A 22,790-nucleotide genomic window follows, 5' to 3' on the forward strand; every position below is an offset into this window, starting at 1 on the left:
CTGACTGTCTTAGTTTAAGACAATTTACAGCATGGAGACTCCAAAGTGAGTTACCTCCCCTTAGTTTTAACCACTCCCCTTTCATCAATAAGGAGAGACAAATGCAAGAAGATATAATTGAAAAAATAACAGTTTACTAAAAATAAAACAGCAACAACCAAGATAACAGCAATAACCACTACATACAAAGGTGCTGAGTCATGTGCTCCCCCCGGGAACAGAGAAAACAAGGTAGCAGAGAAGCCTCCTCCTTCTAAGATGGCGGCCACAGTGGCAGCCCATGTGGCCCAGGGGACAAAGACAAGATGGCAGAGAAACTCCCCTCCTCCCAAGATGGTGGCCACTGTAGCAGTCCATGTGGCCCAAAGGACAAAGACAAGATGACAGAGAAGCCCCCTACTGCAGACCACACAGGCAAGAGAGAGAACAAAGGAAAACAACACAGCAAACAAGCCTCCACAGTTTCAGAACACTCCCTCCCCCCAAAACAACAATCAAAAGGGAACAAAGACAAAACAAAACCTGGAAAAAACTATTTTTGTCCAAAAGGCTCTGATGCTGCCAAAATACTGAAAGAAAATTCCCAGTGAGAGGAATGACGGGTTTGTCTTTACAAACAAGCTGTGGGTCTGTGATAAATGTAACTTTGGATAAAAATTCGTGAAAGAATAAATAAGTATATAACTGTATTTATAACAATGTAAAAAAAAAAAAAAATAAAAAAATAAATATATAAAATATAGTGTGGCCTAAGGATTCCTCCCCAGACCCAGCAGTAACTACCCATTCAGGCGGTAACGATCCTAGGCGACGCTTATCAGCCTGAGAGAAAGAGCAGGACACGGGCAATCAGGCTAGACAATGAGAGAAGCCGGGCCGAGATACCCATCGGCTCCGCACCGGACCTGGAAGCCCCGACCAAAGATGCAATCAGGCTAAACAATGAGAGGAGCCCAGCCGAGATACCCATCGGCTCCGCACCGGACCTGGACACTCCACCCTGAGAGCCCAACCGAAGATACAATCAGGAAGCACTCAGAACCTTTCACATGCAAAAGGACTCTGCCCAGTCGTCTATTGATTCAGTTCCACGGTTCCAGGAAATCCATTCAACCAACCATCTAGACTCTTTGTTGAACAGTGACTGCTTGGAGTTTGGCCTCAGGACACAAAATCCCTATAAAAACCCCGGACAGTCAAGTCTCCTTCGTGGATTTGGGTAAATCTGTACCTCTGGGTATAGACCCCTGTCCACCCAGCGCTGTGCTGATTTATTTTATTGTGGTTTTTCTCTTGTTGTTTGTGATTGAAATTGTTTTATAATAAATCGCTTTTTATATTAACCCTATTTTGCCATTGCATTTATAACAGGTCTGCTGATAAGATGCAGCTGTCAGTGAGAGACAACAGAAACAATGGGATGGATTCCACTAAAAGGTCAAAGAGGCACTTAAAGAGCACAAAGAGCACCATCAATTCCACAAAAGTTAAGAATTAAGAAGGGATTATGCGGGGTGGGGGGGGTGGGGGGTGGGGGGGGGGTGGAGAAGGTATCCCAGGTATCAGGTGTTCCAGGAAGCCTGTACCTCTCAGGTACCTCAGCCTATGGGGAAAGAGAGAAGGGACAAGCGGCCGGGAATTAGGATAAAAAGGAGGCTGCGCCCTCCAAAAATTTGAGAGACCCCAGGGGAATGCCCCATGGCCTCTCCCTTTATTCGAATAAAGTAAAAGGACTCCTCTGTCTCCTTTTTGGACATAAACCTCTAGTGTTTGTGGATTAATTTTCCTGACATCAGCATCTGCAGGTCCGATCCCTCCTCAGCATGGTGCAGCTGGAAGTGTGAGCAGCAGCTTGAAAAACTTCTGGAGAGCAGGTCTGAACCCTCCTTGGCGCAGGGCAGGCAGCAGCAGTGAAGGTATTGTGAAATTCTCCAAAGCCCAGGATGAGCATAAGAGCTCCTGCCTCGGGCTGCCTCACAGGAGTTGGCAAGTGGCAAACAAACAACCCAACAGGCATCAAAGGTGTTGCGAAATCTGCTCGAAACAGCTTCGGATTGTGAAATGCAGCTTCTCAGGTTTCCCCATTACAGCAAGGAAATATGTTAGAAACTTTGCTCCAAAAGAAAAAGAGCCCCCTTAATTTGTTTTGTTTGTTTGTTTTGTGTTTTTTGTTTTTTTTTTTTCTTAAATTAACAGCTCCAACAACCCTATATAAAGTCCATAAACTTACCTTAGTGAAAGTCAAGAATATTATCTGGATTTCTAAACAGGAATAGCACTTACAGACAAGCTTAAAAGGGATTACACAAATTAATGGATAACAACTTCATTTGAAGCTACAGACACAGTGGTCTCAATGCAGTCCCCAAATTAGAAAATAATATAATCTGAATATTATAAAAATAATAAAGAAATTATAGGAAAGATGTGTGCTAATGTTTTTACAAACAATCCCATGGGTGAAGGTATGGGGTTAATGTCTTTGAAATGGGTCTTAATGTCTCTACCAACTTCAAGCCACAGGTTTGTTACAGAACCCAGACAGTTTGACTGCTGAAACAGACAAGTGGGTCTGCACAAGCCTGAGTTCCTGAACTTTGGGGGAAAATGACAGGTTCAAGGGTGGGTATGTGATAGGCGGTTCGTGAAGGCTGTACTTTCCTAGTACCTCAGCCAGTGGGGAAAGTGAGAGGGATGACGGGTTTGTCTTTACAAACAAGCTGTGGGTCTGCTGATAAGATGCAACTATCAGTGAGAGACAACAGAAACAATAGGATAGATTCCACTGAAAGATGAAAGGCACTGAAAGAGCACCATGAATTCCACAAGAGTTAAGAATTAAGAATTAAGAAGGGATTATGCATTAGGGGGGGAAGGTATCCCAGGTATCAGGCGTTCTGGGAAGTCTGTACCTCTCAAGTACCTCAGCCTATGGGGAAAGAGAGAAGGGACAAGCAGCCGGGAATTAGGATAAAAGGAGGCTGTGCCCTCCAAAATTTTGAGAGACCCTAGGGGACTGCCCCATGGCCTCTCCCTTTATTCAAATAAAGTAAAAGGACTCCTCTGTCTCCTTTTTGGACATAAACCTCTGGTGTTTGTGGATTAATTATCCTGACAAAAGGAAAAGGGCAACATGCAGCGGGGAGTTTGGGATAAAAGGAGGCTGTGTCCTCCAAAACATCAAGAAAGAAAACCCCGTGGGCATGTGCCCAAGTGGACTCTCTCCCTTTATTCAAATAAAGTTGCAGGACTCCTCTGTATCCTTTATGGACACTGACTTTTCATAGCGTGATTTTCTGTACAAGATGGGAGCTCTTGTCCAGGGTCCTTCCACCTTCTGGGGCCGGCACACAGCAAGAGGACCACCCACTTTTTAGGTGACTAGCTCCCTTTGATGCTGGCCAGCACTAGGCGACTGACTGGGTTCCTGAGACTGTCCAGGAGACAGATGAGAGGCTGACCAGGGGGGTCCGTGAAGAGCCCGCAGGAAAGGACCACTGAAAATCTCACTGGTTAGTACAATGGAAACTTTGGGGAGTAAAACATGGCAGGATGCCCAGAGGGGGCTTGCAAAGGAAAGTTGAAAAAGGGTCTTGACTATAAGGATGACAATCCCGAAATACCTCCAAATGGTCCTTTGGGAGAATGTTGAAATGGTTTGCACATTCTCCCAGAGGTAGTTAAGGACATGGACACCCAGAGGGGGCAATAAGGAGAGTCAAGAAGGGGTCTCATAAACAGGGGATGGATGCCCAGAGGGGGCAGTAAGGGAAAGTTGAGAAAAGGTCTTGGCAATCCATGCCCAGAGGGGGCAATAAGGGGAGTTGAGGTCTCAGCAACAGGGAACAGATGGTGTTGGTTTGGGAAACGATTGGTTGAAGGGGAGTGTGGAGGAATATGGTTAAGGCAAATAGCAGCAGGACACTACGTGATAAGGAAAGAATTGAGAAACAGTGAGGATTGAGATGTTCTCTGCCTTATCTTCAAAATTTGCAGTCTAATACAGGGTTGACTGCAGGTCTTTTGTAGTCTTGCTTCCAAGATAAAGAAGGCAGGGAGATATTGTTCCAACACACCCCCACCCCTCCCCTGGTCATTATGGAGCCAGGGTGTAGGATTTGGGTTTGTCTGCTTACTACTCAGGACTTAGGAGGGTTTCTCTATGGTGAGGAGTGCTGAAGCCAGGCACAGAAGTGTGGGACCAGGAGCATGGGCTGGGGACCTGTGAGGAGGTGTGGGGCCTGGCCGAGGCTGTGAGGCAGCCAGGGCTCAGCACCGGGTGGTGCCTGATGCCACCACCCCTGTGGGCAGGGGCTGTAGTGGCCCTCTGGCCCCTATTAGGTTGCGGGACATCTTGTCCGCCTGCCTGTCCCTGTGGCACCGTTGGTTGTGCCCACCCGCTAGTACCTGGTATTTTACAGAGCTTCTGGTGCTGGGACAGCGGCCTGGGGGCCTGGATGAGTGTGCTGAAGGGATGCATCTGGACACTGCGACAGGACAGGGACTGGCTTTGGTGTAAAGTGTAAGGTAGAGGGACCAGCTTTGGTGTACAGCGTGAAATACAATCTGTCACCAAAGCGTGGCCTGATGTAAGAAGGGATTTTGTTTGGGTCACCAGTGAGGTGAGTGATTTTGCAGAGTTTGGTGGCTGTGGGAAGGTGACAGCCCACAGGCAGTGGGAGCACAGGCTAGAGCGGTGGCAGTGGGCCCTTGCAGGAGTTAGTTGGAAAGGCACATCAGGTTTATGTAAGAAAGGATGAGGAAAAGGTAAAGGTGCAGGCAAGGATAATGGCACGGTTTTTATTCAATGTGCCATTTGTAAAATAAAAAAAAAGAGTACATTAGAAATGGATTGTTAAGGGTGTCAGGATCTCCTATTGTACCAGGGGCTGACCACACTGGAGCCCTTGCTAACATGCAGGATGGGTCTGAACCGAGAAGTGTGTTTCCTAGTATACACAGGAGCCTCCCTGTCTACTTTGAATTTTATGCCAAAGAGGGTTATTTTGATAATTCAGGGAGTAAGTAGGAAAGATGAGCCAGTGCTTTTTTATTCAACCACTGTTGGTGAATGTGTTGATATAGGAAACTTATAACTAGGTTTATGGAACTAGAGTGTGCTGTGTAATCAAGTGTGTTCAGAACAGATGGTCCTTTGCTATGCAACAAGAGGATTTCCCTATCTCTAAGAATTAATAAAGCAGGAACTAGTGCTCTAAAAACCAGTAAAAATTTGATCTCTAGTTTGGAATGTGGCCAGAAGCCCTGAGGGACAGCCGGATGCCAAGAGAGTCTGCACAAAGACAAAGGTCATCCAGTGGACACTGCAAAGCATACTCTTTACTTCATCTAAAAACTCCTGCCCAGGACCACCAGGAGCCAGTGTGCAAGTGCAGACACACAGAAAACTAATTAACATACGAGGTGTGAGGAGGCGGGCATAGATTTTGAACATGTATAGGCTTTCATAAATATGTATGAATTTGAGTGTATATAAACAGAGCGTCTTCTCTGTTTGGCATGCATGTTTGTGGTGGAATGATTCCCCTGTGCATCTCACCGCTGAAAAAACATACCTACTTTTCAACCTTACTGGTTGTGGAGTCTTTATTCCGTGTGTCAGTGTGAGATGGGTTTGAAAAGCATGAGTTTCTGTTTGTTAGTAGTTGTGGTTGTTGTTTGCTCAAAGGGTATTTGATGACTGAGTTGGGAATGCGGGTTAGTGTTGTGAGGGGTGATGGGGAAGCTACTGCTGTTGTGCTGATAATGCTTATGCTAAAGTGAATCCAGAAGTTTTGGCAGTCCCAGGGAAATATGGAAAACTGGATATGGAGCCTCTCCAAATTACTCTGAGGCAACCAAGACAAGTGGTGTCTAAAAAGTAATATCCTCTTTCAAGGGAAGGAAGGGGTTACAGCCTTTTATTAAGTTCCTGTTAAAGGCAGGTCTTCTGAAGCCATGTATATTTCCCTATAACATTTCTATCCTGCCAGTTATGAAATCAGATGGAACCTATAGAATGGTGCAGGACCCAAGAATAATGAGACTACTAAACCCAGGCACTCCATGGTCCCAGATCCTTATACCATCTTGAAACAGGTTTCCTCCTCACACTGCTACTATTCAGTACTTGATTTAAAAGATGTTTTCTGGGGATGCCCACTTACAGAGCATAGTAAACAGCATTTTGCCTTTGAGTGTGAACTGATGCCTTAAGTTTTAGCTTTCATATTTTTCAGATTCTGTGCTGCCTAGGCGTGTAGTTTTGAGCTTCATATTAAGTGTTAGTGGGTTCTCTTCACAGAGTAGGTAGACAAAATAATTCCTTTTCTAGCTTGATATGAAGGACAATCATTACAAGTTTCAGGCCCAAAAGCATAAACAATGGTGGACTGAAGAGAGAAAACAAGAAGGATGTGACTTCATAATCTGAAGCTGTAATTGGACAATTAACCCAAATATGCAGATGGACCAAAACATAAAAATGTGGGACCTTGTGACTGGTTGTCCATTTTGTGACAATTTTTAAGGTCCATCATGGGTGTAGCCCTGGCCAGGCTCTTGTACTGCCCAAGGTGTATCCTTTAAGGCCTTTCAAGAAATACCTACTTTATTATTAATTCTGTCTAGCTTCTGTTCTAGGTCAGCCTTCTCAAGGCATCAGTTCAAGAGGGAGAAGGGAAAACAGTAGAGACATGGATGATCCTTCCACAGGGATACATGGAAGCACTGGTCTTATTTGGACAAGATATTAAAAGAATTTACTCCATCCTTGGGAATTAGGGTATTGCAGTATGTGAAGGACTTGTTCCTATCAGGAGAACAGGAGGAGGTGGTAGGGGAAGCCACTGTGAAATTACTTAATTTTCTGGCTGGAGGACAGAATCTTGGAGTGTTTGAAGGGAGGGCATAGGTGATGGAGAGAGAGGCTGAATGTTTGGGGCCTGTTTTGAATGAAGGTTTGTGATATGTTGGCCCAGAGGGGGTTCAGGGAATCTTGGAGGTGCCATTGCCCAGGACTGAAGGGGAGCTGTGACAATTTTTAGGATTAATAGGATATTGCAGGACCTGGATTAAAAGGACTTTTTATTCTGTGACTTTTTTAACACAGATAGCCTCAATATTGTGGTATGGACACCAGAAAGACAGCAAAACTTTAGCCAGACTCAGAAAAAGAATTGGAATTGTATGTAGATGTTAAACAGGGCTATGCCAAAGGAATTCTAGTGCTAAAATGTTTGACCCATTGGTGAAGGGGTAGTCCCATTGTTTACATTAACGATAACTGAGGCTCTGATTTCTGCAGAATTGTGCAGCCACAGCTTTGATGGTAACTGATGACAGGATTGTTAAAGTCTAGCATCAAGTTCTAAATGGATGACCAGCACTAGATTGTTACAGTATGAAACCTGTTTAACAGAACAGGAGGATTTAGAATTGAGAAGTGGGGAAAGGTTTAACCCAGCCTCCTGTTTAACTGGTACCAAGGAAGGAGACCTAAAGGAAACTCGTGACTGTATCCAGGTAACAGATCTCCAGACCCGAGCAAGGGAAGATTTACAGGATACCTCTCAGCCAAATGAGGGAAGGATGTTTATTGATGGATCTTCAAGAGTAATAGGAAGAAAATGAGTTACTGGATATGCTATAGTGAAAGGAAGGAAATTGCAAGAAGGGAAGCTACCATGCACATGGTCAGCACAGACCACAGAATTGTATGCCTTAATAAAAGCCTGAAAATTGTATCAAGGAAAGGTGGTGAATATATTTACAGATTCAAAATATGCATGTGGGGTGGTACATGTGTTTGGAACACTGGGAGGAAAGAGATTTGTTAACTTGCAGAGGAAAAACATTCACTCATGAAAGCTCAATTACTTGCCTGTTCGAGATGGTGATTTTACCAAGAGAGGTAGAAATAATACATGTTAGGGGACATCAGTCAGGGTACTCAGAAGAGACAATAGGTAAAAAACTGGCCAATGGAGAGGTTCAGAAAGCAGCACTTCTGCCAGAGGTCTCTGGGATCCTCCCTTTGCTCCCTATGGCTCAGCTGTTGCCAGGGGGAGGGGGAAGTGGTGGTAGTGGTGGTGTCTTTTCCACCAGAGAAGTTGGAGATAATTAAAAGTGATGGGGCAAAAGAAAGAGGGGAGCATTAATTTACAGTGGACAGTAAACAGTGGATGCCAGGAGCTTTGACCCTGCAAATATTAAAACAACTCCATGGGGGGAGTCATTGGGGCTCTTGATGATTGGCAGAGACCTTCTTTGAGATGTACTGCTTGGGTCTTTTTGTTTTAGCAAAACAAGCTATTGAGGGGTGCCTGGCTAAAGTTAATAGTAGATAATAACCCCCCGTGGGAGGGTCCCCATGCTGGAACAGGGGAAGAGTGTGAGGAGTCCTTCTTCTGAGGAATGGCAGAGACAACGCCATGGACTAACCAAAACCTCCATCCCCCTGTGAAACTGGGAGGCAGGGGGAAGAGAAAATAGGGAGTTGTGGTTTCACACCAGCCAGCAGCCAAACCCCATGCATCCTCGCTCACTCCCCCCACCAATGGGATCATGGAGAGAATCAGAAGGATCAAATGTTTGAAAACTTAATTCATCCCTTCCCATGGGCAGGCAGGTGCTCAGCCATCTTCAGAGAGCAGGGCCCCATCATGCGCAACGGTTACTTGGAAAGACAAATGCCATCACTCCAAACGTCCCCTCCCTTCTTTCTTCTGCCCTCAGCTTTATATAGTGAGCATGATGTCATACCGTCTGGAATATACCTTTGGTCACTTTCGGTCACCTGTCCCAACTGTGTCTCCTCCCAACCCCCCATGCACCCCCAACTTCCTCACCAGTGTGGCAGTATGAAAAGCAGAAAAGGTCTTGGCTCTGTGTAAGCACTGCTCAGCAATAGCAAAAATATCTCTATATTATCAGCACTGTGTTCAACACAAATCTAAAACACAGCCCCATACCAACCACTGGGAAGAAAACAAACTCTACTCCAGCCAAAACCAGCACAGGAGTAAAGTTGAGCCTGGGAAGAAGGAAGGAGTAGAGGGAAGGTATTTTAAGATTTGGTTTTATTTCTCATTACCCTACTCTGATTTGATTAGCAATATATTAATTCAATTTCCCTAAGACGAGTCTGTTTTGCCCATGACAGTAACTGCTGAGTGATCTCCCTATCCTTATCTCAACTCATGAGCCTTTTGTTATATTTTCTCTCCCCTGTCCAGCAAATGAGAGCGAGTGATAGAGAGGCTTTGGTGGATGCCTAGCATCCAACCAAGGTCTACCCACCACAAAGGAATACAGCAAAACTTAAAACCTGGAATTCCATCAACACAGCCTTATGCCTGGTAGAACAGTAACACACATACTAGTTGTTGCATCTCTAAGACCTCAACTACATCCATAAGTTAAAATGCTCAGAAACAATTCTAGGTACTTAAGCCAACTGCAGTGAAATAATCTATGCCCTCATCATTCACAACAAAGCCCCATGCCATCTTTCAGTTACCATCCCTGATGCATGTCAATATCCAAAGCACATCTAAGAACCGTTTAGGAGAATGTTATCTGTTATCAGCCAGAACTGATTGCAATTTTGCAATCCTGTTCTAGCAAAGAGGAATAGTCCCTGTCACTGCTTTATTTACTGATAGAGATGCACTCTACAAAGAGAGCATCAAAACCCAGGATAATGTTTTTGTATTGGGCCTGGATAGGAAAGAGTTAATTTTCTTCAGGGCAGCTCATATGGAGCAGTTTTAGATTTTTGACCAAAACAGTACTGATAGCAGACTAATATTATAGCTTTTGCTGAATGATATTTATACAGCATCAAGGCTGCCTCTGTTTTTCACTCTGTCCCCCCAATGAATAGACTGAAGGTAAGAAATAGGCTGGGATTAGACAGAACAGGGCATATGACCCAAACTAACCAAAGAGATATTCCATAACATATAAAGCCATGCTCAACAATAAAAGGGAAAAGAGGGGTGTCAGCCATCTTTTGTTTAGGAATTGGCTGGGAACTGGTCTACACATGTAAGGTAGTATGACTGCCTTTGCATCACTTGTTTCATTCTATTACATTTATCCTTTACTTATTAAACATTCATATATTTCTTGTTTGTTTTATCTTGACCCCCAAATTTTCTTGATTTTATTCTTTCTTTCTTCTTCCCCCATCCTACTGAGGGTGAAGAGGAAAGTGAGCGACTGTGATGCTTTATCTCCCAAACAGGGTTAACCCACAACAGTTTTCTTTATTAAACACTTTAACATTCACTTTATCTTTTTTTTTTTTTAACTTTAAAACAAGACATTGGGAATAAACATTGTCTAAATTTTAAGAGTGAGAACTGTATGCTGGCTGCCTTAGGGAGAAAGTCAATTCATTGATATGATTAACATGATTTCACAGTGTTCAAATGACTTAATATTTTGCTAAATTAGGCACTAAAGTAAGTTCATGCCTATTATTACATAAAGTATGAATTCAGTCTGAAGCATAGTCACCTGAGATGATATTAAACATCCTTGGGTTCAGGATAGCAGGACAAATCAGTCGAAGAAAAACAAAGCCACTGAAATGGAAAAAAAATAAAATTATTTTGTTCAATAATAAAGCTATCATAAAATTAATGTAAAATTATGTAGTCTTTAGGCATTTAAGTCAGTGTGGAAATCTTTGTGAGATGACAACGAGCCTGTGCTCCATGTTTGTTAATTAAAAATGTCTTGTTATGATTTCAACTATGATAAAAAAAAATAAAACCAGACATATTGATTTCCCAATTAAGGTGAAATTCTGAAACTACCTGGGGAAAAACTTAACTGTAAAGCCATACTGACGTCTGCAGTCTAAGACCACATTGGCTTTGAAAAGGAGGAGCACTTCATTTCCTGCCTCCTACAAGTGTTGCACTGTCTACTACCACAAGTAATTCATCCTACAGCCACTCATTTCCTCAAGCCAACATAAGGAGAGCAAGAGTGCACAGTAACAATGGAACCTCTCTTTTGGCAGCAACATGGCCTTATTTCAACTTGAACCAATCAATCTCTTAATAACAGTATGTCAGTATCCTAGAAAAATAATACTGGATCAGCTACTTTATTCACAGAAGTAATTGCTGCCACCCAGACAATCTAGAAAGCTAGGGGAAAGTACTCCATTTGACTGCAGAACTAGGAACTTATTAAACAGAAACCTAAATTGTTGCGTTGGTTTTGCCTGGTCTGGTTCTTGGTAGTTGGGGGGCCACAGAGGTGGCTTCTGTGAGAAGCGGCTGGAAGCTTCTACCATGTCTGGCAGAACCAATCCCTGATGTCTCTGAAGATGGACATGCTGCTGGACAAGACTGGGATAATTAGAGAGGTTGGTAATGCCTCTGTGATAACATATTTAAGAAGAAAATCAAAACAAAGTACACACAGTTTTTCTTCTAGTCAGAGAAGACAAGGAGGTGAGAACATGTGAGGGAAAACAACATGGGGACACCAAGGTCAGTGGAGAAGTAGGGGAAGGAGGTGCTCCAGGCGCTGAAGCCAAAATTCCTCTGCAGGCTGTGGCAAGGACCATGGTGAAGCAGGCTGTCCCCCTGCAGCCCATGGGTATCCATGGGGGATGCAGAGATCCACCTGTAGCCCATGGGGAAGGAGCCCACTGTTGCTATATTTTATATATTAGTAAAGGCCTGTATGCACAAACCAGCCTTTGAAATAAGTCGTGATATTAAAGGCTAAAGTCCTTGAAACCTTCATGCAGAAGAGAGTAAAGCAAAACAATATCCTTGTGTGTAGGAGAAAAAATGTAAACTGTGTGTGTTAGCCAATAGTAGCTTGCTCTGCCCGCAAACCCTGTAGAACCCTATAAAAGGTGTGCTAAAGATAGAAATAAACGGCGTTCACAATTACTTCTGTGAAGACTGGTGAATAGCTGGCGGTCTCTCAATATTTGGCACTCTGAACGGGACACCCTGCGGGCAGAGGGGCTTCAGTGGATCCACGCACGGTGGGACGGAGCCTTGGACCGAGGTTGGTGGAGCGGATCTGAGTGCAGATAGATGCTGCCTTGGATCGGTACCGGATAGGCGGCTCGCGAATCAACGGGGGCGAGTCGCTGGGGGAGTCCGAAGGCAGGGTCGTAGTAGAAGGCTCGCAACCTTCCCCCCTGCCGCGGGCCGTTAGCATGGATGTGGAATTTGCGGCGTCGGAAAAACTGCTTCTCTGCATCCTCGTTAAACGAGGCGGAGCAGCCAGGGAAAAGGACCTGGATATGCTCATTATATGGGCTAATTGTCATGGGCATTTGCAGTGCCCACACTGCTTTTTGCGATGCAAGAACGGACTGATATATCGGCTCTGATATGGGAAACGGCAATTACGGAAAAGAGCAAGGACACTGTGTCTCTCGGTCAAACTTGGCAGATTGTAATTAATACCTTAAAATCATAAAAGTGAGATATGCTGAGGCTGTGAGCCCCGTAATTCTACCTGCATCACAGCGGCAGATGCCTTTATCTCCCACTGCTGGGCAAGCTCTCCTATCTATGCTGCCCATGGAGAGAGGGAGGGAGAGTCAAAGAGAAGAAAATAATGAGAAAGAAATTCCACAGCGAACGCTGAAACAACGAACAGAATCTGTTCAGTTATGGCAGGATGTGATACATCCAGAAATATTTGCTTCATTTTTGGAGTCACTTTTAGCATTACAATCTTATATAAGTTCCAACTTTACTACCCTGGAAGAAAAGAAGCCAAATTTAGACTGGTTTCCACCCGAACCAGGGGGACATGGGGGAGCACTGAGGTGTGAGCAGAGAACAAAGGCACCCTGGGGGTAGAAGCAGCACAAGAAAAGTTCCAAGGCCACGCTGATAAGCTGCAATGATCGCCGCTGTTAGCACCTGGCCGTGAGAGACTTTTCGAGTAACATCGCCTGCTTTTGTAAAATCGTGCCCCTTTTCCTCTATCTGGGAACAGCGAGAGAGAAATTGAGAGAAAAAACTGCATTTGTTAGAGTTAAATTTGTGAGGTTTTTTTTTCCTCTCTCTCCGTTTTTCCTCTCTGCGAGAGTATGTAGAGAATGTGAAGAAAGATAAGAGCAGCTGCAGCAGCAGCAGCAGGGTGGGCAGTCCATCCCCCCGCTCCCTCGCTAAGAAAAAGCACCGGGATTATACCCAGTTTGTTGCAAAGTCATGATTTATTGGGTTTTCAAAATGTTTTTATATACCCTTTTAGAGTTAATTTTGTGTTTTAAGTAATTATGAGTTTATGCAATTGCAGTTTTTAGGATTTTACTGAGAAGTTATTGTGAGTCTTTGAACGTTAAAAAAAAAAAAAAAAGTGAAAAAGTGTTTAACAGAAGTTGCCTTGCAATAATTGGTTTTAGAACCTAAGGTTAAAATATGGTGTGATTTACAGCTTCTAGGAAAACCTTCCAATTAATGTTATCTACAAAAGAGATTTGTGGTTTAAAAAATAATTAGTTAAGAGAACTTTACTGTCCAAGACAAAGTTAAGTTAGAGCATATATTATCCATTTGCTTTTTTTTTCCACAATTTTAATAAGGTAATTTTAATGTGAGTTCTTTTGTTATATAAAACACATATAACTGCATATACACCAATTTGGATTTTGGGTTTTAGTTTAAGAATTGGACTTGATGTTCTTGAAAAGTGCTACAAAAGCTAAATGGCAACCTTCCAAATCCTGTGTTGTCGTAGTTTTTCTCTAGAAAATTGCACTTTAAAATCCTAACCAATTTAAGCATATACTAGGTAAATTCCTGTTATGAATAAGTATTTTTAGTAACATTTGCAGTTATTGTGGGTTATTCTCAAAGCTAGATGACATAGAATTGTGATGTATTTGTTACATTTTTATAATCTTTATAGTGAATCCATGTTACTGTTATATTGTGTTTGAAAGGTATATATCAAACTTTTAGCTGCTTTTTTTGTAGTAACAGAATAAGATTAAGTTATGTTTTTATTTAATATAGATTAAGTGTTAATAGAATTAAGGATAGTCAAGTTTTATAATGTTTAGGCTTGAATGTTTTTAAGTTAAGTTTTATAACTTAGTTATTCTTTTAAGGTTAAGTTTTGTTATTTCCTTTTGTTATAAATAATTATTGTTAGGTTTAAATATTGTTTAATTTAAATTGTTTTATGTTTTATTGGAGACACTTGTCTAAACTGCAAAGTATAGTTATTTTCCTAGAGAGATGAAGACAGCCACAACTGAAACAGCTGTGATAGAACACTGATGAACACCTGCTTGTGGATAGAGGGTAATGCAGTCTGTGACACCCTTGACTTCATCAGGAATTCTATTGTTTGTGGCAATCTCTGCAGTTTTTGTTTGTTATAGCTTTCTTATTTTTCAGTGTTTCCAGAATTTCAAGAAAATGTATCATTGCTGAGGGTCAGCTGCCATGGGAGAGGCTTCAGATTAAACCAACTGCTGCATGGTTTAATTGGTCTAGTACCTGAGGCTTCTGATCATTTGATTTGTACAAATGCATTTTAACAGTTTGCTGTGCTGTAAGCATCTCATAGCTGCTACTATTGAGTACCTTGTTCTAGAAATGAGTTAATAGACATCTTTCCAGTTTAAAGCCAGGCCCTGGCCAAGCCTTGACTTTACCTGGACAGAATGTTTGCCAACAGATCCAGATGTTTTCTGTACCAAATCAGTATTTGAGTCAGTTTTTGACTCAACAATTTGACCCTATTGATATGACAGCTGGATCAATTTTGAAGTGGGCTTGGAGAATCATTTCCCGAGGTGACTATCCAGTCCTTCACTGATTTTTTTTTGTTTCTGTTTGTTTGCTAACTATGGGATGCTGGTGCAGTGTTTTAGTAATTAATAGTAGTTTTATATTATATATGTTATTAATAATGTTTATGACTTAATTGATTTTTAACCGATATAAGTTCTTATTAATTGTGTATATGGTTTTGTGTTGATGTTGATGTTTATAACAGAAGTACATCTCATTTTATTTTTTTTTAAGAAAACGGGGGAAATGGATGCCCTAAAAGCATTTGATTAGTGTAATTCATTAACTTCAAGGAGAGAAGTGTCTGTGCTTTGTTGGCAGGTTCAAAAAGGTCACCTGTCCATCTGACCAGACTGTCTGCCTCTGAACACACAAGATCCAGTGAACAGAGATGTCATCACACAGCCTTGGTATTTCAGACATGGATCAGAAGTGGACCTGTCAGGACACAGTTGTGTCTGAACGCTACACAGACAGTTGCCAACAGAAATTTTATGTTGTTATTATGATGTTGTGTCTCTACCAATTTTTCAGGTATCCTTTGTTTTAAGATTTAGAAGGATCTGAAGAACAACTTGAACATCAAAGCCCTCAGTCACCGATCAGCTGCCAGCTGACATCACGGGAGCAGTGAACGTTCCAGGACTGAATCGTGCTGGAGAAATTCTGTAGAAGATCTAAGAAAAGTGTAGAGACTCCATTTAACTGTATATAAAGCAAATTATAGTTGTGTGTTTACCCTTTCAGCAAATTGCTTTCACGCTTAGACTACATATATACCAGAGCACGTGTGTTAAAGGTAGTTAGATAATAGTTTAAGATAAAGATTTTAGCCTGTGTAGTAATTGTTATGTTAGTATAAAGTATAAGTATTCCCCCTTCAAGAGCTAGTGTAAGCATCTTTGAAAGTTCATTTAACGATTGAAGTTTTAGCTGTGAGTTTGCAAATATGGTGTCATTTACATGGTAAACTGCTTATGGTAATTGTGTTGTGTATAGTCCTGACCAACTGTCTGCTAACTAACATCCAAAAGCGACAGAACATATGGGTCACTCTAGCACATTGAACTGGCCAAAGGTCAATGTGTTTGAGCCTAGCCACCCCTGGAGATCCTTTTTGCACCTGTCTCATGGGAGTCCCTAAATGGGATCCTCCAGCATTTAAAAGTTTAATTAGTAATGAGACTCGACTGAATCGATTAGCAATGTTGCAAGAGTGCAATTGCACTGTTGGCTTCACATTAAGACAACTTGAAGCCTGTTGGCAAGCAAAAATTACCAAAGTTCTCAATGTTACAACCCTCAGAAGATAATGTTTGGACCCCCGACAAAAAGTCATTCTACAAAGTAATGTAGCACTGAGCTGCAGTCAGCCCTATAGCTGATCTCATTACTACCATTGAAAGTAAAGCCTTTATTCGTGGTGCAATCTCACAGGACAATTACCAAAGCGATTACCTAGTTCCATATTCCTAATCTGTGGAGATAGAGCATGGAATTAGATTCCTGCTAATCCACAGAGGACCCTGTTATCTTGGGAAATTTACTTTGTTCCACCCAAGCTTACATCAATTGTTGAATATAGCTAGCAAAATGAAGAACATCAAACAGTCAAAGCGAAGCCTGAATGAATTAAGGCCTAGCAACTCTAAAAAGGCTCGTTTGCTAGACTAAGGAAGGATTGAACTTAACATCCACAATGTTAAGTGAGCTTTCACGTGATGTGAGTAGTGTATGTCATGCAGTCTTATGAAATCGAGCTGCAATTGATTTTTTGCTCTTAGCACAAGGACATGGTTGTGAGGAGTTTGAAGGCATGTGCTGCTTGGATCTTACTGATCATTCAGCTTCCATCCATAAGCAACTACAACAGCTACAGGATGGGTTACATGCTCTGAAAGAAGATAGTGACCCCATTGGAAGTTGGTTTGCCAGCTGGGGCATCACTGCATGGTTGAGGTCTCTTGTGCTGGAAGGGGGATGGACTTTACTTATAGTGTTAATTGCAATGACAGTCTAAGTTGTATGTTATCTTATCCAAAGCCTGGTTTGTGCAAAAAGAGAAAGGGGGAATTGTTGCTATATTTTATATATTAGTAAAGGCCTGTATGCACAAACCAGCCTTTGAAATAAGTCGTGATATTAAAGGCTAAAGTCCTTGAAACCTTCATGTAGAAGAGAGAGTAAAGCAAAACAATATCCTTGTGTGTAGGAGAAAAAATGTAAACCTGCGTGTGTTAGCCAATAGTAGCTTGCTCTGCCTGCGGACCCTGTAGAACCCTATAAAAGGTGTGCTAAAGATAGAAATAAACGGCATTCACAATTACTTCTGTGAAGACTGGTGAATAGCTGGCGGTTTCTCAATAGCCCACACTGGAGGGGAGGATGCCTGGAGGAGGCTGTGGTCCAGTGGGAGTCCCAATGGAGCGAGAGAGCCCTTGTTTCCAGACTGGAGCAGCCTGTCCTTGGAGTACTGCATCCCATAGAAAGAGAGACCCACGTCACAGCAGTTTTGGAAGGACTGTGTGCCCGTGGGGGGGAATTCATGTTGCAGCAGGTGCAGTAGGACTGCTGCTCGTGAGAGTGGACCCACGATGGAGAAGTTCATGGAGAACTGTCTCCCGTGGGAGGGACCCCACGGTCACACAGGAGAAGGACTCCTCTCCCAGAATAGTGGAAGAAAATCTCAGTTGATGAACTGACCAAAACCCCAATGCCCTGGTCTCCCTGTGCTGTCGGTGGGAAGGAGGGAGGGGCTGGGGGGAAAAAGGTGTTTTAAGGGCTTATTTTACCTCTCATGCTTCTCTGATTTTGTTAGGAATAAATTCACTTTGTACCTTGAAGTTGAGCCTGTTCTGCCCTTGAAGTTTTTTCTCCCGGTCCTTATCTCAATTCATGCACCCTTCGTTAAATCTTTTTCCTATGCCCAGCTGTGGCAGGTGAAGGTGAGTGAGTGACTCTCGTGGGTACCTGGCATTGGGTCAGCGCCAAACCACAACAGATGGCCTGAGGACAACTGGGGTATGAACCCAAGATGGACCTTAGAGACACAGAAAATTTGATGCTTCTTACACTAGTCAAGTTGACTAAATTAGGAATGAGTCAATACCTATGTATGGTCTTTTACAAAGAAACAGAAATGGCAGCACTTTCTGAATTTTACAGAAGACAAGCTACCCAGGCACTTGAAAACTATCCACCTGTCTTTGAATATGTAATTATTCCTGGACCAATACCAGTCCAATAAAAGATAATAGTCTTCACTGGAGGCTGCAAAAAAAAAAACCCACAAAACTGTACTCTAGAGACAAGTCACAAGTATCCACTTATGAGGAGAGAAAGGGACCCAATATTTATAGTATCCAGCAGAGATCTCAGAAAAATTCTCAATGTAAGCTGTATCACTTAAGGAAAGCCACATGGTGCTCTCTGGAGATGGGAAGAAACAGGAAGAGACATGGTATTCACTTCTAAGTTCTACACACTTGCAATAGACTAGCCCAAACGCCTCTGATAAGAGCAGCCTCAATTTGAAGGCAAAACCCCTGCAGAATACTGTTGGCAGGCATTTTATTGAAGATTTTTCTTCATTAAAATCTTGAGTCACTATTGTTATGAACACTAAATGACAGGAAAATAAGCATGGAAGGTACTGTACTAAGTACACTAACATTAACTGAAACTCTGGGGAAGGAAGGGCTCCCATATCTTCATTTCTGTCTCCAGCCAAAGTGATAAACAATAGCCAATAACAAATCATCTGGAAGACACTGTTCAATGGGAGATTAACCTCAGTAAATCAAATCAGTGCCAGATATTGGTCTATTAGAAAGCTAGGCTTGCAAAAAAAAAAAAAAAAAAAAAAAAAAAAAGTAGGAAAGATGTGGCTTTGAAACCTTTAAATCCCCAGTAACATTTAGAACAAGTGTCAAAACCTCATTTTTGTCAAAGGTTTTTTTGACCTGCACTAGCAACAGATAGTGTTAAAGAAAGAAGTATTTATTCAATTGATTTATGAATGCAGACTGAAGTTTTTGTACTCAATGCCAGTTCAAAAGAGTCAGGTTCAGTAGCCTGCAACATTTTTAAAGAGACTTTGGAATATTTCAACATGATTGGGCTGGAGCAGATAAATAAAACTGGGACAGCATAAAAGTATGTATTTTCCAAAATGAATGGTGATTCCAAGTAATCAGCACAGGGAGCCTTCATTGATGCAGAAAACTATATCTTCCAATGCAGAAAGAACCTCAGTGAAATCTAATGACAGTCCAATCACCTTTCTGAGGAGGTATTAGTTTCCTTAACATGTTATGTCTGCACTTTAAAGGACACTTATCTTAGCATGTGTAAGATTTTTCCAGTAATTAACACACCCTACATAAGAATCCCTGGATAAGGCACAGTCCTCCCAGATGGCATGACAGGAACATAATCATTAGAGGATATAAAAGGTTAACTATCACTTTGATAGAACTTTTTCTCTTTCCCAAGATCTTCGATTAAATAAATTAACAAAATACAAGTAAATTCAAAGTTAAAACTATTAAGTATAGCTATACTGACCTCTATACTAGACTGTAAGTCTCCAACAATATGACTAAGAATCTAGCAGTTCCTTAATTGAGATATCAAGCCACAGTAATTTCAAATATTCTTGTAATCTATATAAATATTAAAAACCTTTGTCACTGAAAGAAAAAATTTATAAGCACACTGAAGCATGACAGTAATAAGACAATAAAATATTATTTTCAGCATAAAATGACAAGTAACTTACCTAACAACTCTTGTTCTCATTGTTGTATTAGCTGGCCACTTGTTTTGCACAGACTTCTGCAAGCATCCATAAATATATCTCAATGTCCTGTAAAAATAATAACTAAGGAATAATTTCATTTAAAAATCTTAATGAGCAAAAATAGCTGGTCAGAAAGAATCTAGTCCAATCTCCTCCAATTCAGACATAAGCTGTAAATTAATTTAAAATCTGCTATAACAGTCCATTTACAAATGGCAAAGAAAGTCCTTGAATAATGCACTATATTTGTGAAAGTAAAATTCAGATAAATCATGTATACATTATATGGTTTATAATACTTTTTCCACTTTTTAACTGAATGAATAATAATTTGTGAATCCATAACTAGAGGTCAGGTGTTTAAAAATATTTACGCAATAGTCCTCGCCTATAAAAAAACTAAGAGCCCTCTGGTGTATTTTAGAAAATGTTGAGATGCACCATATACTTAACAGGATGAAGCTTTTAATACTAACTGTGCTGGTTTTGTATTAATTGATTCGTGCTGAAGACGGGAAAAGTCAGCCACGGAAGTGATTCTCTGTGAAGAGCTGCTAGCAGCTTCCTCCATGCCTGGCAAAACCAATCGCTGGCTAGCTCTGAGAAGTGGCACACTACTAAGCCAATTAGAAAGCTGGTAATGCCTCTATGATAACATATTTAAGAATGAAAGAAATGCAAGAAGTTCCCTGCTCTCTAAAGAGAGGTGGGGGGCTGGCTGGTGCCCCTTCCCAGCAGGGGCCACTGGACCTCATCCTGGCGCTGCCCTCAGGCCATGCTGCCGGGGGCCATCCCAGCGCCGCGAGCAACGATGGGGCCAGGGCAGTGCCGCGCAGCCGTGTCTCTTTTGGTATGGCTCACAATGGACTTTATTTACTTCACCGCTTTTAGCCAGCCATGCTGCGGACAGAAAGACAAAAGTGGCGGCAGCACCTTTTCTTTTTTTGGTGTCCCGCATGAAGAAAAGGTGCGGAGTGGAGCTGGCAGCTGGCGTGGCTTGTGCAGTGCTAGCGGAGACCATGTGATGAATAGAGAGAAGCACGGCTAGCAAATCACCGATTGTAGAGCCTGGACAAGATCAACCTTTCAGTGCTGCAGAACTCTATAAAAATAGTTTCTGTAATAAATTATTATTGTTTGTTAATCAAATTTAATATTATTACTAAAATAAAATATGATTGCTAAGGTTGTTTTAAAAAGCTAACATTGCAGAAACGCCTAACCACAATGACCACGTATCCGGCTGTGAAGGCAAGAAGCTCAAACTGCAGAGCTGAAGCTGCAAGATGCTAGCCGGCTGTACAAAGGGGAAGTAGAACATCTCATTAAGGAGAATTGCCTACCCACGACCACCAGGAGGCAGAAGAAGACCCCCTAGCAACAGGAGGCGCAGGCACTGATGCGATCCAGGAAGACACAGATGCAGAGACTGTAAAAAAAGGGGAACCTCCTCAGCCAAGGCACGTGCCGTGTGCGGGACACTTAAGAGGAAGTGTCTTCCGGCTCGCTCCCAGCTGGGTTTTTGCTTGCTTTACTGCTTGCTGGATTAATAAAAATTGGTTTTTATAAATTATTTAAAATTGTCCCTTTTATTTTGTCACGCCAATTTATAACAGTTTCAACTGATAGAACTTGAAAACAAACGAACCTACGAACACTAATTCTCTCATGAGTCAGTGAAAAGGAAAAAGTGAGAACACGTGAGGAGAACAATATAGTGACACTAAGGTCAGTGCAAAAGAGGGGGAAGTGCTCCGAGCATTGGAGCTGAGATTCTTCTGCAAGCCATGATGTACAAGCCATGATGAGGACTATAATACAACAAACTGTTTCCCTGTAATTCATGAAGTGCACGGGGGGATGTAGCGTTTACCCGCAGCACATGAGAAAAAGGCACTCATGCTGGAGCGTGTGGATGTTGAAAAGCTGTGATCTGGTGGGAGGTTTGAACAGAAAGAGAGAGAACCTTTGATTTCAGAGACAGAGAAAGAGGATCCTTGCTTTTATACTCTAGAACAGCTCATCCTTAAAAACTGCACCCCATAACTAAATGGCCCACGAAAAGCAGTTGTGGGAAGACTGCAAGCCGTGGAAGGGACTTCACATTGCAAGCAGGTTCTGGGTGGACTGCTAGCTGTGAAAATTAAAACCACCTTTGTGATAAATGTAACCTTGGATAAAAATTCGTGAAAGAATAAATAAGTATATAACTGTATTTGTAACAATGTAAAAATTATATAAAATATAGTGTGGCCTAAGGATTTCCCCCAAACCCAGCAGTAACTACCCATTCAGGTGGTAACGACCCTAGGCGACATTCATCAGCCTGAAAGAAAGAGCAGGACACGAACAATTAGGCTAAACAATGAAAGGAGCCAGGCCGAGATGCCCATCGACTCCACACCGCACCAGGACACCCCACCCTGCAAGCCCCGACTGAAGATGCAATCAGGCCAAACAATAAGAGGAGCCCAGCCGAGATACCCATCGACTCCGCACCGGACCTGGACACTTCACCCTGAGAGTCCAACCGAGGATACAATCAGGAAGCACTCAGAACCTTTCACATGCGAACGGACTCTGCCCAGTCGTCTATTGATTCAGTTCCACGGTTCCAGGAAATTCATTCAACCAGCCATCTAAACTCTTTGTTGAACAGTAACTGCTCGGAGTTTTGGCCTCAGGACACAAAATCCCTATAAAAACCCCGGACAGTCTACCCTCCTTCGTGGATTTGGGTAAATCTGTACCTCTGGGTATAGATCCCTGTCCACCCAGCGCTGTGCTGATTTATTTTATTGTGGTTTTTTCTCTCGTTGTTTGTGATTAAAATTGTTTTATAATAAATCGCTTTTTGTATTAACCCTATATTGCCATTGCATTTATAACACCTTGAAAAAGTTCACAGAAAACTGTTTCCCATAGAAAAGACCCCATGGCATAGAAAAAAGACTCGTCTCCTTAAGAAAACTGGAAAAAAAAAATCTTAAGAAGTGGCAAACTAAAATTCCCATATTTTGTCTCCCTGCACTGTCAGTGGGAAAAAAAAGAAGGGCTGGGCTGGGGGGTAAGGTGTTCTAAAGGTTTATTTTTGGTTCTCATTATCCTCTTCTAATTCTGTTAATAAATTTTTCTTTATACCTTTTAAAGTTTTGAGCCTGTTTTGCCCTTAAAGTGTTTTCTCCTAA

General features: G+C 42.1%; 1 protein-coding gene across 1 annotated transcript in view; it reads right to left on the reverse strand.

Annotated features, from left to right (window-relative positions):
• The window catches only part of LOC148183400 (ras GTPase-activating protein 1-like), a 127,389-nt gene that overhangs the window by 13,813 nt on the left and 90,786 nt on the right, over positions 1-22,790 (reverse strand). Inside the window, exons 20-21 of the mRNA XM_088061468.1 lie at positions 19,582-19,668; positions 10,525-10,592 (exon numbers count right to left, since the gene is read on the reverse strand). Of these exons, the coding sequence (XP_087917594.1) occupies positions 10,525-10,592; positions 19,582-19,668 (155 nt within the window). The remainder of the gene's footprint in view (positions 1-10,524; positions 10,593-19,581; positions 19,669-22,790) is intronic.

Source organism: Pseudopodoces humilis, chromosome 12 (assembly GCF_049639895.1).
Source record: "Pseudopodoces humilis isolate 2021_Gansu_Grassland_sample_001 chromosome 12, ASM4963989v1, whole genome shotgun sequence".
Classification (NCBI taxonomy): Eukaryota; Metazoa; Chordata; class Aves; order Passeriformes; family Paridae; genus Pseudopodoces; species Pseudopodoces humilis.